Below are 16688 nucleotides of genomic sequence, written 5' to 3'. Positions count from 1 at the left end.
AGTACTGGAAGTACTTGCAATAGCGATTAGGCAGGAAAAAGATATTAAGGGCATTCAGGTAGGAAAGGAAGAAATCAAGCTCTCACTATTCGCAGATGATATGATACTCTACTTAGAGAACCCAATAACTTCCACCAAAAAACTCCTAGAAACAATAGACTCATATAGTAAAGTTGCAGGTTATAAAATCAATACCCAAAAGTCCATGGCTTTCCTATACGCAAACAGTGAGAGAGAAGAAAGCAACATGAAAAAAACAATCCCATTCACAATTGTGCCCCAGAAAATCAAGTACCTAGGAATCAGCTTAACTAAGGAAGTAAAGGACCTGTACAAAGAAAACTACAAAACGCTACTTCAGGAAATAAAAGAGGACATGAGGAAATGGAAAGATATCCCCTGCTCATGGTTCGGGAGACTTAACATTGTCAAAATGGCAATACTACCGAAAGCATTGTATAAATTCAATGCAATCCCTATAAGGATACCCATGACATTCTTCAAAGAAATGGAGCAAACACTCTTGAAATTTATATGGAACAATAAGCCCCCACGAATAGCTAAAGCAATTCTTGGGAAAAAGAAAATGGGAGGAATCAACCTCCCGAACTTCAAACTGTACTACAAAGCAGTAATAATTAAAACAGCATGGTACTGGAACAAAGGCAGAACTGCAGACCAATGGAACAGGGTTGAATACACTGACATCTCTCCTCAATCATATGCTCATCTAATCTTTGATAAAGGTGCAAGTAATGTGAAGTGGAGTAAGGAAAGCCTCTTTAATAAATTGTGTTGGCATCACTGGACGGCTACATGCAAAAAAATAGGCTCAGAACTCTGCCTAACACCATGTACAAAAGTAAGATCAAAATGGATTAAAGACCTCAACATCAGACCAGAAACCATAAGGTACATTGAAGATAAAGTTGGCAAAACCCTCCATGACATTGAAGCTAATGGTATCTTCAAAGATGCCACGCCACTGGCCGAGCAAGTGAAAACAGAGATAGATAAATGGGACTATCTTAAACTAAGAAGCTTCTGCACCTCCAAAGAAACAGTGACCAAAATACAAAGACAGTCTACAGAATGGGAAAGGATATTCACCGAATACACATCTGACAAGGGGTTGATATCCAGGATATACAAAATACTGGTTAAACTCCACAAGAAGAAAACATCCAACCCCATCCAAAAATGGGGCAATGAAATGAACAGAAACTTTCTCAAAGAAGAAATCCGAATGGCAAAAAAGCACATGAGAAAATGCTCTACATCATTAATCATCAGGGAGATGCAGATCAAAACCACAATGAGATACCATCTCACACCGCAGAGACTGGCCCACATTCAAAAGAACAAAAGCAACCGATGCTGGCGTGGATGTGGCGAGAAAGGGACACTCCTTCACTGTTGGTGGGAATGTCCACTGGTTCAGCCCTTCTGGAAAACAGTATGGACGATTCTCAAAAAATTAGAAATTGAGCTCCCATTTGACCCAGCAATACCACTTCTAGGAATATATCCCAGAGAGGCAAAAATGTATAGTCGAAGTGACATCTGCACTTGTTTGTTCATTGCAGCACTCTTTACAATAGCCAGAAACTGGAAGAAACCTGAATGCCCAAGAACAGATGACTGGTTAAAGAAACTTTGGTACATCTACACAATGGAGTACTATGTAGCTCTTAGAAAAGATGAAGTCATGAAATTTACATACAAGTGGTACAATATGGAAAGTATCATGCTAAGCGAAATGAGTCAGAAAGAGAGGGATAGACATAGAAAGATTGCATTCATCTGGGGGATATAAAGTAACAAAGTATGAGATTAATACCCAAGAATAGCTGAGATCAGCACCAGGAGGATTACTCCATAACTTAGAGGCCAGCCGGGTATCCTAGAGGAAAGGGCTGTTCAGATAGAGAAGGGAGCACCAAATAAAGGATGTTTGGAGGATCCTCCCAGGAGGGGAGATGCATGTCGAAAGTAGACTATGGACTGAACATGTTTGCCACTCAATGCCTCTTTTGCAGACCACAACACCCAAAAGGAGAGAGAGAACACAGGGGATTGCCCTGCCACAGAGACAGGGGGGATGGGGGGATGGGGGTGGGAGGGATATTATCCATGGTGGTGGAAAATGGGCACTGGTGGAGGGATGGGTATCTGATCATTGTATAATTGAAACCAAAGCACAAAAATTGTAAATCTACAACTTTAAAAAAAATAAAATAAAATAAAGGGGAAAAAAAAATATTGGCACTTTGGTGATAGGTATGGTGCAGCAGTCACATGCTTAAAACATTCCTAATGTAATTAGTGATGTCTCCAGAAATAAAATATTTTATATCATCTATTTGATTAAATTTTTCTCTTTCTTTCTAGAAAAGAGAAAATTAAGCATTATTCTAGAAGGTTTTTTTTAATACAAAGCCTAATATTTAACAACACCCTGTTACTAGCCTGCATTTACTTTCAACTTAGAAATGTAACCTCATAAAAAATAGGCAAATGTCCCAAGTACCACAGTTTTTGACTTGTCTCTCAGTAATTTTCCAAAAAAGGGAAATACCTCCTGTCATGAATTACTCATCACAGCAAAACATCTATTTTTAATACTGGCATATCCAACAGTTTAAGCATATATTTGAATACATACCAAATCCCCCTAGAAAGTCAGTAGGCCTCAGTAGATACTGGTTAGTCAAGGTTGTAGTCAAACAGAGAGAGAGGAATTGGGACCAGACCAAAAAAGAAAACCTGCATTCTCTAGATAGAGCATTGTACTTCCAAAAAAAAAAAAAATCCCTGCAGTTCTATTCCACTTTACTGCTTCAGATCAGCTTTCAGAAAAGTCTTTCTCAAAGACTAAGTGAAATAGACATAATACAGTTTCCTTTCTAAGTCTGAACTCAAATTATTCTACTTGGAGATTGCCTTAATTCTCTAAACCACAATTCTGAGTGAATTGTTTACCATACATTCTTGGTGTGATGATGAAAAGAATGATCAAAATCATAAAAATGATAACATGATAATAGTAAAAACCAATATAGAAATAACCTTGCAGGTTGAAATATAGGATAGGGGTTAAGGTGTATCTTATGCACCCCATCACGGCAGTTTAATATAAGGCATCATATATGTTCCCCAAAGCATTGCAGGGGTTAATTCCCTGAGACTGAGTCAGAAGTGATCCTTGAGCACAGGTAGTGTGATCCCAAAACAAAACAAACAAGAAAACAATATAGAATGACCCTCAATAAGAATGATAGTATATGATGATGAAGGTATGTGTTATAGAGTAAATGATTAATAAAAACCTCTCCTCCTAACATCTGATTCTTTTAATATGAAAAAAAAATCCTGATAAGAGGTCGAAGAATCCAACTTGAAATATCATGATTGTAAACGGAAGGGATGAAGGACTGAACTATATTTTGCAACATAGAATAAAAACTTTCTGGACACTGAAACTGTTCTTTTGTCTTTAAATAATCAAAGATAAATTTCAAACAAAGATTCTGAAGTAGAATTTTTTTTTAATTCTTATTCCCAGTCCAGGCTTAGAAAACAAATTTCCAAGAAATTGATAAGCATTTATTATGAATACTTTAAATCACTTTAGTTGAAAAATATTGAGGAAAGTGAAATGTGGGGTGGGATTTCTGTAAAGTCAAAAGGCTATCACTAATCTAGCATCACGTGATCTTATATAATGAGTATAAAATATATGGAACAACATGTTCCTCAGATTTGATCCTTATTAATGTTTACAAAGATAAATGTACACAAAAGATGCAAATGCATGTTAAATAAGAACCCAGTGGGCTTAGTGAAATAGATTTCCAAGAAAATTACCATTTATTATATGTGAACAATAATCATTTCCTTATTTTTGTTTATCGTTTATTTTGTAGTTTTACTTCATTTTACCCACAGAGAAAAGTCTTTATTTGGAAGCAATGTGAAAACAATGGGCCAAGTCTAAAGATAATACTTTGCTAATTCAAATCCATACATAAACTGTTTGTTTTGGGGTAGACTGGAGATTAGAAGAATCTGGGAGAAAGCTTTTAAGGGGAAACATTTAACAGCTGTTAAAGCTGAGCCAGAAATAAATGTAAACAAGTCAGGAAAACAAAACCTATTGTACATTTTTAAAAAACACAGTTTCTTATCTGAGAATTTTATGTTGCTTTGGTTATTTAAATAGGAAATAGTGAATGCTCTATAAGGGAGTCAGGTTTCCTTGATGATCTTTTTCAAAGTATGGTCCAAGGACCCATGTCACTGGCATCTCCCCAGAGACTGTTCAAAACTGTTTTAGGTCTTTCTTATTAAACAGAGTTTACATTCCAATCAACTTCTCACATATTTATACTTTCATTACTTTTTGAGAAGTACTACTGTATAAAAGAAAAGCCTATTGACTTCAATTTCATTCATAAACCCTCTTCACGCCCACAGATCTCTTGTGTTCGACAGGCATTGTCCTAAAAGATTTCTACACAAATTCTCAGTGGGTCTTAACCTTGGCAAACATTAGAGTCAGTCACTTGGAGAAAAATTTTAGTCAAGAGTACCAAGCTCTACTCCAGATAATATAATTTACTTAATCCTAAATAGAGCCTATGCAGAAGTATTTTTAAAGTTTTCCATTTAGATCAAATCTGCAGTCACAGTTGAAAGCAATGGCTTTATCCCATTTACACTTGCCTACAAACACAGAAATGGTATGCTACTGCATTTACAGAAGAAGTCGGTCATTGTTGCAAAAACATGGATTTATAATCAGGCTGTTTTAACTTTGAAGTCTTTGTGTTATGTTGGGGTTATTTTTGTGGATTTTTTTTTTAGTGGGCCACAACCAGTGGAGCTCAGAGCTTTTTCCAGGCTCTGCTCTCAGTGATTATTCCTGGGGGACCTCAAGGTACCATATGGGGTGCCAGGGATTGAATCTGAGTCACTTAAAAACAAGACAAGTGCCTTACCTGCTGTACCCTCAATCCTGCCTTTGACTTCAAAGTCTGACTCTAGTACTTTTAATTTGCCCACACATAAGGGACTTTTATGCAACAACCAATTCTAAACTTCCCATTGTATGATTACTCCAACAGCAAGGCTCTGTGAGAAAATTTCTGAGAAGCAGGGGGAAAGGGAATGGATTCAAGGAACTGAAGACCAGGCAAAACTGGAATGGAACGATGAGGGGCTCATGAAACTGCTTCTTCCAATTAAGGAATGAGCCTCCTAGTGAACTCACTGATATTTTAATGAGCACAGAACTGGCTGATGGATCACAGGTGGAGCTGGGGATGTTCTCACATGCCATCCTAAACTAGATTCACAAATCTGTTTAGAATGACTATCAGGTATGTTTATAAAATACACTGGAACCATTCCTGAACCGAGAAAGTGACCCGTTATGAATTGCTCAGCGACAGGAGTCATAGACACCATACTTATAAACAAGAGAGCTTCGGAGATCTACGTATCCCAAAATAAGATAGCCAATCGGAGGTTGGTGTGTGGAATGTTCTCACAGAGTCAGAGAGGATGTGAGTCATGTCTTCATGCATCACTGAAGCAAGTCGTGTGTGGATTCTGGTAAGCGTTTACCATAAGTGGATCCCAATGTCACCATCTGTTCATATTAAGCAGGAAAATTTATAAGACCCTTCTTGTAATATAGATTTCCAGTTTGTAGTTCTAAAAAATTATTTCACTGATCTTTTGGAATATGCACAATAAATAAAAAAGAAGTGGCTTTTTCCTTTGCGAAATATATTTGGAATCCTGTGAAGTCACTTCTCTTTGTCAGTTGGCTCAACCCCAGGGACCGGCTTGCTCTCTTTCAGGGAACACTGAAAATCCTAGCATAATCCTAAAATGTGGGTATTGACTTTTAAAGTCCAATTTAATTGACAGATGTGCGAAGTGGCATGTTGAAACTCCCTATTGGGGACAATGAAAGTGCCGGAGAGCAACAGATAAGGAGGAATGACAATGTTATGCACAACCTCGTTTGTTTCTAATTTTATGTGATTCATTTGTGGACACAGATTATTTTTTGTGCAACATAAAATTGGATGTGCATTCATATATGTCTTTTCGAAAGGTAAATGCCAAAATTACACATACTTAAAAGTTTGCCTTCTGGGGAAATTTGACATTTAAAAGACACCTTGCTCATGTGTCTCTCTTCTTGTGTGTCTTACTTACCTTACTTCTTGTTTAAGAAGACCTATATTTTAATGAAAAAAGACAAATGTTATACCTCCGGGTGCAGATAGATCAATTGCAAACAATTAATTTTTTTTAATGATTTAAAAAATAAGGAAGGAGTCCATAGAGATAATGCAATAGATAATGCACTTGCCTTGCATGTTGCCGATCCCATCAGGATTCCTGGAACCATAGATGGTCCCTGACTGGCACCAATGGCCACTCCTGAGCACAGAGTCAGGAAGAGCGCCTGAGCACTACTGAGTGAGATCCAATCCCTCTTTCCTCAAATCACAATAGGAAAATATAAGTTTGATTGCCTAACTGATTGGAGCGATAGCACAGCTGGTAGGGTGTTTGCCTTGTACGCAGCCGACCCAGGTTCGATTCCTCCGCCCCTCTCAGAGAGCCCAGCAACCTACTGAAAGTATCCCGCCCACACAGCAAAGCCTGGCAAGTCACCTGTGATGTACTAGATATGCCAAAAACAGTAACAACAAATCTCACAATGGAGACGTTACTGGTGCCCGCACAAGCAAATCGATGAACAATGGGAGGACAGTGCTACAGTGAGTGCCTAACTGACTCACTTTATTGTGAATAAATTCTTTGTCTTCTAACCTCTGACTTGACCCAGTGATGTTTATATGAAAAGCAACAATTTTTATATAAACTAAGACTTCTGTATTTTTCAAGACAAGATGTGAATACAATGATTTAGAATAAATAAGCCAGAAAACTTCAGGGTTGGTTGTTTTGTGTGTGTGTGTGAGAGAGAGAGAGAGAGAGAAAGAGAGAGGGAGACAGAGACAGAGACACAGAGACAGAGATACAGAGAGAGAGAGAGAGAGAGAGAGAGAGAGAGAGAGAGAGATCCTCTGCCTGAATCTGCAGTCTTGAAAAATCTCTTCTTCTAAATAATTAACACCCCTAGTGTTAATGCTGCCTTTTCACTGAGTTTTAAAAAGATGATACCCTTTGTAGGTCCAGGAAAAAAGGAGGGATTTGGAGATGAGAGGGTAAACCTGAATGGTAGCACCTGAATCCTCCTGGGTGCTCAGAGGCACTCTGCCCCCTGGTGGACTGATCAAAGATGGGCTTTGATAAAAGTTGCGAAAGCTTTGCTTCTCACATCCTTCCCCTAGAAGTACTTTCCCTTCTGAAAACTCTAGCCAGTCAACCAACACCAATTCAAAATCTTTGCCCCACCACATACCCATTAATTTAAACCAACCAACAATTTTATCTCCTAGGTTATAAAATTCTGGAATAGCTAATCAACTCTCCACAATTCAAATAAAAAACCACCTTAGATTGGCACTAATCATTGATTCACTTGACTTTGAAAATAAGCAGAGAATCAGAATATAAGACACTGAGGTAAAATGTGAATATACCAAGGAAATTTAAACTCTGAGAAGACAGCTGGAAATCTCTAGACAAGGGAAAGGAAGAAGCGAGCTGTAAAGTTAATAAGATGGTCTAGGAAATGAAATATTTGGCAATTTCCTGCTAGCCATCTGAGCCGTTGCAAACCATCATGTGCTCCATTTTAACCTTTGGGCTCTGTGTCTCCTGCCTACGATAGGTGTGAAAGGCTTGGAACCTTCAACACTCAAGGCCGGCTTCTAGCCTGCTGCTATTTTTCCTACTTGTGTTTATCTAGCAGCACATAAACCAGTGCAATTCACTACCTGTCCCACAGGCTAAGCAAGTCCTTTGGGAAAGCTGACCTGCAGAATTTGTCATAGTAGATCAGATTTACCCTCTTTATAAGAAACAAAAAAAAACCAGACACAGGGAAAAAAAACCCAAGAGCACACTCTAATTCATCCCAAAATTTCCTAACAAAGTAAATCCCCCCCCTTCCCATGCTTGCAGTGCATAACAGTCTATCATGGTGTCATCTGTCATTGAATATTCTCTCTGGAAGGCACAATTTCTAAATCAAACCCAGAATCTAATGAATATGGTCGTTCTATAATAATGAAATAAATAGCCAATGCTTTTCGGAACACAAAAGGGACTTTATTTCATTATTTCCTTAAATTTAATTTCCAGTTACACATTTGTTGAACAGTAGAATACCAAAGGCAATTTTCAGTCACAGCAACTTCATCAAATACACATAATCTGATATTTTACTGCTGGAGCGAATTATGGTCCTCTCAAGATATCCTAGTTAAAGAAGATAAAACTAAGACAACAGAGAGTAAGAGTGAAAATTCTTGTCCCATAGCAAATTTACTGAATGCAATAACCATTCATTTATAGGTACAGTGTTCATTTATTTTTTCTAAAGGAAACTCTAAAATTCCTAGAAACACAAGACAGTTTATTGGTATTTGGGGATGAGTGTATACATTCTTATATTTGTGTGAAATTGTGTGCAATTAAACAATATGGTAAATATGATTTGTTACCACAGTCAATGAAAATATATTTCCATTTCTATGTAAATTAAACATTTCCATCTTCCATTTTAGGTTGTGAAAAAAAATGCCACATATCTACTTTATGAAATAAAACTATGCTATAGGTAGCCATAACTGAAAAGTTTAACAGTCTTAGCAACTTCATACCCGTGTGAAGAAAACGCATTTTGCATAATCATGTGCATTGCTGGATGATGATTCTAGATTGCTTATAACTACAAGGTTTTGCAAGCTTCTACTTCACACAATATGCCCAAATCCAGTCAATTCAGCCAAATAATCAAGCAAATATTTAAGTAGTTAATCTACAAAATCTAATTTAAAACCCATTTGACTAAATTGAACATATTTTGTTACATGAGGACACAATAATTGTAGGTGCCCTATGAAGAAATCATTTATAAGTGGCTATTTATTTCAATTAATCCCCCCCCCTCAGGCTTTAGAAGCTGACTTAATTGCTTCTTAGGTGAAAAGAAAACACAGCTGCAGAAACAAAAGACAAACATATTGATAACATAAAAACTAATACCGTGCTCAATGCACATTCCAATCAGTAGCAAGCTATTTCTCCATAGGAGAAATGTCACAGAAAACAAAGTTGGGAATACAGCAGAAATATAGGTCTACTAATGCCAGAAATTTTATCTTACTCCAGTGACAGGCATCAAATGTGGATCAAATTCTTTTTACTTAGTTTACAAGTGAACCTCTGAATAGCATATTTTCAAGAGTCATTACCTCAGAGTGAAGGTCTGCAGAGTAGGCATGCGGTATACTTCAGCTCAATACATCTATTGTCTGACAGTCTAGACTGGGGAGCTTCAAGCAGGGAGTGAATCCATTTTACAAAGACAACTTGCTTCTGCAGAGAAAGGTCTCAACTGCAAAAAACTGTCTGAAGAATGGGGTGTGAATCTTCTTTGGCATATTAAACGTTCCACATATTTATTTCTGCGCATATTCAGACTACTTTTTATTGAGATACTGTGTTTTTTTTTTTATGTTTTACTATAGCCTTGACCTGTGTTGGGGCGTTTCCACAGCGCATTTGAGGTAATAATTAAGTATTGTAAAGACCAAAAAAATTAAAGTATTTCTGATGTTATATTTCTAATATTTGGAGGATGACAAGGTCAGTGTCACACTTCCAAGATTCAAAGCTCTATAAGTTTCCTGATTGCCTCGTAAGTTTCAGGTTCGGTGCTGTGATCTACAAGGAAAACAGTCTCAATTGTACCATCCCTAAGCTTTTTAAAAAAGTCCTTCAATGATCTTTTTAACAACCTTTGTTCCTGCTCAAACTTTGATAGCAAGGGAAAAGAAACACTCCCTCTCCCCTCTTATATAGTTTTTAGAGTTTTTACATTTTGAAGATTTTTGGAGGAAGCAGTTAGTTCTCTCGTATATATGTTAGCACACAAAGGAATTACAGATGTGGAGGGAAGTGCAAATGACTATCAGAAAAAGTTTCATGCACTTAAGATTTTTTTACAAGTTAAAAATATACACCCTTCTCTTGCCCCCATTCATTAATAGCATAAGCCCCATACTTATTTTATCTTTCTCTTTGAAGTCTTGCTGAATTAGCAAAAGAATAAAGATACTTTTCTACTAAAGGAGCAGTACATGTCTAATACTCATCAGCTTAATCGAATATATTAATAAGAAAGATAGCAGCAGATTGGGCTGAGTCACCCATCATATCCTCTATTTATGGGGATTTAAATGTGTAAAACATGATGGAACATGAAATTTGGAGGAAAATATAAAACAATCCGCAGACTTTGGCACTTGCACACGTAATGTCTTGCTTGAGTTGTTATAAATGGGGTCGGATAATTGCTAAATAGGAATAAAAAATTACAAATCTGCAGAAAACAAACGATCATAGGTGTTGATTCTCTGTCCCCTCCCACCCCATATAGTTTCAATGATAACAAAAATAGAGATCTTAACATCAGAATGTTGCTGTTAACTCTTCAAGGTTTCTCTGCACCCCCTAAGCCACACTTAAGGTTTGAAGCACCAAATCCACAAGTTTCTCCAACCAAGAATTTAAAAAAAAAAACTGAAGACTGAAGGATGCCAAAGTGCTGTTCTTAAATGAAGCGGGAACGCAAAGTTCTCCCCAAAATACAGGGTACTTAGTGTCTAGTTCAAGTACTGTCAGGCTGCACGTAGATCTATCTAGGCTTTTGACAAGAATTACAAGTGCCATTGGTAGGAGAGGGCGTCCTCAATGACACTAAGACAGAGCTGGGATCCATCCTTCCAACAATGCTTTTGAAAAGTTGCAAAGCTCCCTGGGGATTGGCCGCTGCAGGGTGACTGCAAACCTGGGGTTAGAGTTGAGAAGTGTGGACCTCCTCCTCAACTGGGAAATCCTAGCTGTAGTTTGAGCACTTCTTCCATAGCCCTGTACGTGTGTGTGTACTTGTGTGCGTGCGTGCATGCGTGTGTATGTCCGCGCGTGCGTTTGTCTCGGGATGCTCCTGGCTTCTTCTCAAGATCCACCGACCTTGCCCAGAAAAGAGAGGAAACCTCCTTTCAACCCAGCAAGCGAAAGAAGAGCCGACCTACCTGTGGAACCAGACACAATATGATCCCCAAGGGCCGCCCGGGCGGACCCCAGTGCACGGGGCAAGAGTCAACTCGTGCCCTTAAAACGTATGAGTTTATGGAACGCCTGCTTGAAGTCCTCATTGGACATGGTATAGATGATGGGGTTGATGAGGGAGTTGAGATAGCCCAGCCAATTGAAGAAGTCGAAGATGGCCAGGTGGAACCAGCAGGCATCCTTGCAAATAGGCATCACCAGGGAGATGATGAAGAAGGGCAGCCAGCACACGATGAACGCGCCCAAGATGATGCCCAGGGTCTTGGTGGCCTTGCGCTCCCTAGCGGCCATCAGCTTCTTCTTCTCCAGCAGGGCGTCGGAGACGCGCACCTTGACTTGGTTCACGTACACGGGCGAGCCGGACTCGCTGGACACGTCGGGAGCGGCCCTCGAGTTCATGGACGTGACCGACGACGTGGACCCGGGGGAGTCGGTGATGAGCTGCGCGCGGGTCAGCCGCTTGCCGGTCCTGTTGGGCGTCTGCTTGAGGATGCGCGAGCGGGCCTCCACGTAGATGCGGCCGTAGAGGGCGATGAGGAGCAGGGTCGGGAAGTAGAAGGCACCCACCGTGGAGTAGACGGTGTAGAGGACGTGGTCGGTGTTCACCACGCAGTCCCACACCTCCTCCTCGGCCTTGGCCTGGCGCCAGAAGAAGGGCGGCAGCGAGATGGAGATGGCGAAGACCCAGACGAGCACGATCATGAGCGCCGCCCTCTGCGGAGTCCTCTTGGCCGAGTACTCCACGGCGTCCGTGATGGCCCAGTAGCGGTCCAGGGCGATGACGCACAGGTGCAGGATGGACGCGGTGCAACAGGTGATGTCCGAAGACAGCCACAAGTCGCAGACCACCTGGCCCAGCGTCCAGCGGCCGGTGACCGTGTACATGGTGCTGATGGGCATCACCAGGATGGAGACCAGCAGGTCGGTGACCGCCAGCGAGGCGATCAGGTAGTTGGCCGGCGTGTGCAGCTTCCGCGTGCGGTACACGGTGGCGATGACGAACGCGTTGGAGAGCGTGGTGGCCAGGGTGATGAGCGCCAGCAGCGCGATCAGCAGCACTTTCCAGGGCAGGCTCAGGGAGTCCTGGTAGATGTAGCCCTCCTGGCTGCAGTTCTGAGCTGGGGCGCCCGAGAGGTTGCCGGGGGGCGCCGCCACCGCCGCCGCCGCCGGGCGAGGGGCGCCGGCGGACGGCGGCGGGGCGCACGGGGCGCCCCACGTCTCCTCCATGTCTCGCCGCGTCCCGGCTCCCGAGCGCAGCGCTGGGGCATGGAACGCCCGGACGGAGCCGCCGCCCCGCTGGGAGCGGGGGTCTCTCGAGTCAGCCCCGCGGCTGCCCCGGGCACCTCCGCATCCCCGAGGATCCCCGGCGGCGGCGGCGACGCGAGGTCAAGGGCGCGGCGGCCCCGGGTCGGCCCCGGGAGCGCGTCTCCCACTCGAGCAGCCGCGCGCGCGCCGGGCGCGGCGGAGTCTCGGGGCTGCCGCGCTCCACGCCCCGGACTCGCCCCGCCGCACCCCCAGGCGGCGGGTGCGGGCGCCCCGGGTGCGGGGCGGTGCGTTGCGTTGCGGTGCGGTGCGGTGCGGTGTGATGCAGGGGGGCGGCGGCCAGGTGCAAGGGTCTCTTACCCCAGCGGCTCGCTCGGGGCTGGAGCGTCTCTTAAACCCCGGCGCTCCGGGATTCTGCAGATTTCCGCGCGCACGCACGAGTTGCCCAGCTGGCCCGACCCCCCCCCCCCCCAAAAAAAAAGCTTCCAGGCTGTTCGCCCGCCCCCTCCCCACGCAGGGTGCCAAGTGTCCGGTCCGGGGCTGCGACCGCCCCGCGCCCAGGACGGCCAAGTCCCGGGCTCCGCCCGCCCCGCTTTCCACTCCTGGCCCCTCGGGGCGCGCAGCCCAGCCGAGACCAAGTCGCTTGGAGCGGGGGGTTTCGGGGGGCTGGGGGCGCGGGGTGGGTGGGCTGCGGCGGCGCAGCTAGGAGCCCCCCAAAAGGGCGCACGGGTCCCGGAAAGCGGGGCGCGTTGCAAGGAGTCTGGGCAGGTGGGAGGGGGGAGGTTGGGGGGCGGGTGCAAGGGGGGATGGAGGGGTGGGACGCGGTGTGCGCCGGCCCGGGAGGAGCGTGTGAGCTGCTGCGGAGCAGATGGGCGCCTTTTATAGAAGCCAGGTCCGTCCGCCCGGGCCCCGCACCTCGTGCTGCGCGGGGATGCGGCGCCCGCTCCCGACCACCTTCCCGCGCCCGCTCTCCTGCCCGCCCCACTCCCCGCCTGGAAGCTCCCGCCGGGTCCTACCGCCCTTCCACACCTCCGCCGCCCGGCCCCTGGCCCCTCTCGGGCCGGACCGCCCGGCTCTGCAGCTGGGTCGCGAGCGAGGATGAGGGTGTCCTGTTCTCGCTGCTGTCCTCCTGGGAGCTTTGGCAAAGCCGTTCTTGCAGCCACATCAACGCGCTCGGGAGCAGGCACAGCTCTCTCGCCCCCTTTCCTAGACTCCTACCAGACAGCCCTTCTGCAGCAAGCTGGGGAGCTTGTCCCAGCTTCTGACCTCTCTGTCTCTGTCTCCTGGAATTTTATCCACTCCTTTGGGCCACACCCAGGTTCAAAGGAGAGGCCAGTTATACTTCAGCAGTAACGTTTGAGAAGGAAACCGTCAGTAGTGCGTTTTATACTTCAGGCTTCGAGTCGTACTTAGCTCTTGATACAATACAAACTGAATTATATATATATATGTGTGTGTGTGTGTATATATATATACACACATATATATATGTGTGTGTATATATATATATAAATCAGATGTATATATATATATATATCTGATTTGGGGGAGCTATCCTCCTCATTCAGTTCCTCCTCTTTAACTGACTCCACAGGAAATAAAAAGCTGTCTGCAAAAAAAAAAAATATTACAAATACAAGCCCGGTGTATATGGAATTAAATCTTCCCTGCACCCTTTGCTACAGCTGCTCAGCTGTTCTAGTGCCTCTAGAAAACGGTTCTCTGTGTGCTTGTACCTTTTAGAAAGGAGGTCATCAGAACTCAACAAGAAAAATGTCAGGGACCATCATCAATGCATCATCTACTTACCTTCACAAACACATCATGTCAGTTGCAGCACAAAATCATGCCAGTATCTTGTTGGAATCCCCCTACTCCCACTGCAGATATCCTTTTTTTTCTAGCCTTTTCCAAAAACAAATATAGAGGAGAAATAGAAATCAGGAAGAACCAGGAAAGGATTTTTCTGGGTGATCCCTTCAAGTTATACAGTTCCAACTGTGAGATCCTAGCCCACAGATCAATGTTGGGCAGATAAAATGTATCCAATTTTAAAATTAAAAAGTGTTGTGCTGGATAGGGGTTAAGACGCTTGCCTTGCATACAGCTGACCTGGGTTGATCTCTAGAATGCGGTAAGGGTCACCCTGACTCTGCCAGGGATGGACCCTGAGCACAGAATCAGTGTAGCCCCTGAACCCAACTGGTGTGGTCCCCCCCCCAAATAAAAAACAAATGAAAAATTACAAGTGTAAGCATGTATTAAAGGGAATGATTCCATCAAGAACCTCTGGAGATTAGTGGGTCCATCCATTCAGTTTTAGAAGAATATCAGAGGTTCTTTGAAAGAAGAGATTGTTACCCAAGCTGATACAACCTCATCCAAGTTCCCTTACTTCCTAACTCTAAAACGAGACAGGCAAAAATACAGTTTCTATAAATTTTCTAAGTATTAGACACCTTAATCCAGATTCAGCTCTCAATCAGATGCCATTCTGGAAGAAGCACAGAGAAAATAAGCACCTGAACAAGTAATTAATATATTCAGTGGTGTGGTTTATAAGGAAATAAAAAAGACATTTATGTATTGAGAATGGGGGTACTTCTTTAACCAAGGGCAGACTCTTCAAAGAGGACCCTAAATGTGTTAACATCCACCTCTGGACGAAAACACCAGCTAAGCACAGCACTGATTTGGTAACTAGGGGCGTCATTGATGCACTAAATTCCAGGGCATCTGCTCATCCTGCCACCCCCAGTAGGCACCTTGACAGACTTCTGATTGTGCATACTGCTCTTAGAAACCACAGCGGAGGAAAGCGATGCAAGCAAGCCCAAACCACTAGGTGGGGGCGTTGACCAGGATGCAGAGGACGTGTGTGGTTGCGAGTGGGGGTGTGTGACAGGAAATGGTTTTCCTGCTATCTTGGGGAAGCGGGGCAAGATTAGAACCGTTGATGGGATGACAGGGGGAGGAAGGCAGAAAGAAACGTTTCCAATTGCAGGCAGCCTCTCCTTTTTAAAATTCTGCTCCGGGAGCACACGCAAGGGAGAAAGGAAAAAAACAAAACAAAAAACAAAAAAAAAAAGAAAAAAAGAAAAAACGAGGGTGGTTCCTTCAAGGCGTTGTCTTTAGCGCTATAGGCAACCTGTGGCTTACCCAAGTCGCTGTTCCAAGATCCCTGAACTCCCAAGGGGGGATCTGCCGCCTCTGAGCAGAGTTTGAATTTTTCCCTGATTCGGTTTGAAAATTGCGAGATACACCCGGCGTCTACAAGGAAGATGTTTGCAGGTTATTTTTTTGGACAGTCACCTTTCTTTAGCCCGGCTCCCGCTTTCCCTCGGTCCTTTCTCCTCTCGCATTCTAAAACATTTTCTATTTCTTTGTCCATTGTTTAAGGATCTAGACGTTTGCACTTGGGCGCAGGTGTGTGACACACACTCCAGAGATCAGGGACTCTTTGAAAGTCGTTTCTGCCAAAGTCTCCGCGGCGCGGGGAGGGGCTTCTGGGCGCGGTCCTCGCTCCCGCCCCGCAGTCCCCGGGCAGTGCAGGGAGAAACCTGCCTCCAACTTTGCAGGAAATTCAGCCAAAGGGAAAGTCAGACCCAGCTTAAGGAACGGGAAACGGCGGCGGAAACGGACTGATTTAAGGTTCCCAAGTACTGCCGAAATCGGGTGGAAATCAGCTTCTGTTTGGCACTCAAGCTCCCTTCATCAGTTCCAAATATTAGTGCATATTGGGGGACCCCGAGAAAGGTGGGGGGCTCCCAGAATTACCCGAGGAAGGGAACTCTCCTAAGCTTGGAAGATCTTGTGCAGCTGATGCGGCAAAAAGCCAACGCCTGGCTTGAGTTTGCAATAGGGAACTAACTAGACAGAAGCTGTGACCCATCTACCTTTTTCTCAGGACTGATCCCTGACTACAGAGCAGGGGTTAGCCCCGAGTAGGGGGCGCGCACACCCCACCCTACCCCCAACAAAAGAAACCCCCTCTATCTCCCAGATACCCACAGAGCTGCAGTACTACACTTTGCTCTGACAGGAAGCTGGTCTGTCCTTCACCTTGGAGCAGGCTTGCAATATTCCTGGTCTTTCCTGCATTTCCGGGAGGGGGAGCGGGGGGGTGTGTGTAACAC

The 16688-nt window shown here is 44.0% G+C and overlaps 1 protein-coding gene across 1 annotated transcript; it reads right to left on the bottom strand.

Annotated features, from left to right (window-relative positions):
* Positions 1-11243: 11243 nt before the first annotated feature.
* On the bottom strand, positions 11244-12516 carry HTR1B (5-hydroxytryptamine receptor 1B). Its single transcript, XM_056109921.1, has one exon. It carries the CDS (start codon positions 12514-12516, stop codon positions 11320-11322), a length of 1197 nt encoding a protein of 398 aa, XP_055965896.1. The 3' UTR covers positions 11244-11319.
* Between the last annotated feature and the right edge of the window lie 4172 nt (positions 12517-16688).

Source organism: Sorex fumeus, unplaced genomic scaffold (assembly GCF_029834395.1).
Source record: "Sorex fumeus unplaced genomic scaffold, SorFum_2.1 ptg000008l, whole genome shotgun sequence".
Classification (NCBI taxonomy): Eukaryota; Metazoa; Chordata; class Mammalia; order Eulipotyphla; family Soricidae; genus Sorex; species Sorex fumeus.
The sequence above is the reverse complement of the archived record's forward strand: the minus strand, read 5'-3'. Positions and strand labels throughout refer to the sequence as shown.

Coding starts and splice junctions, on each gene's coding strand:
- HTR1B (XM_056109921.1), bottom strand. CDS start 12,516: ATGGAGGAGACGTGGGGCGCCCCGTGCGCCCCGCCGCCGTCCGCCGGC.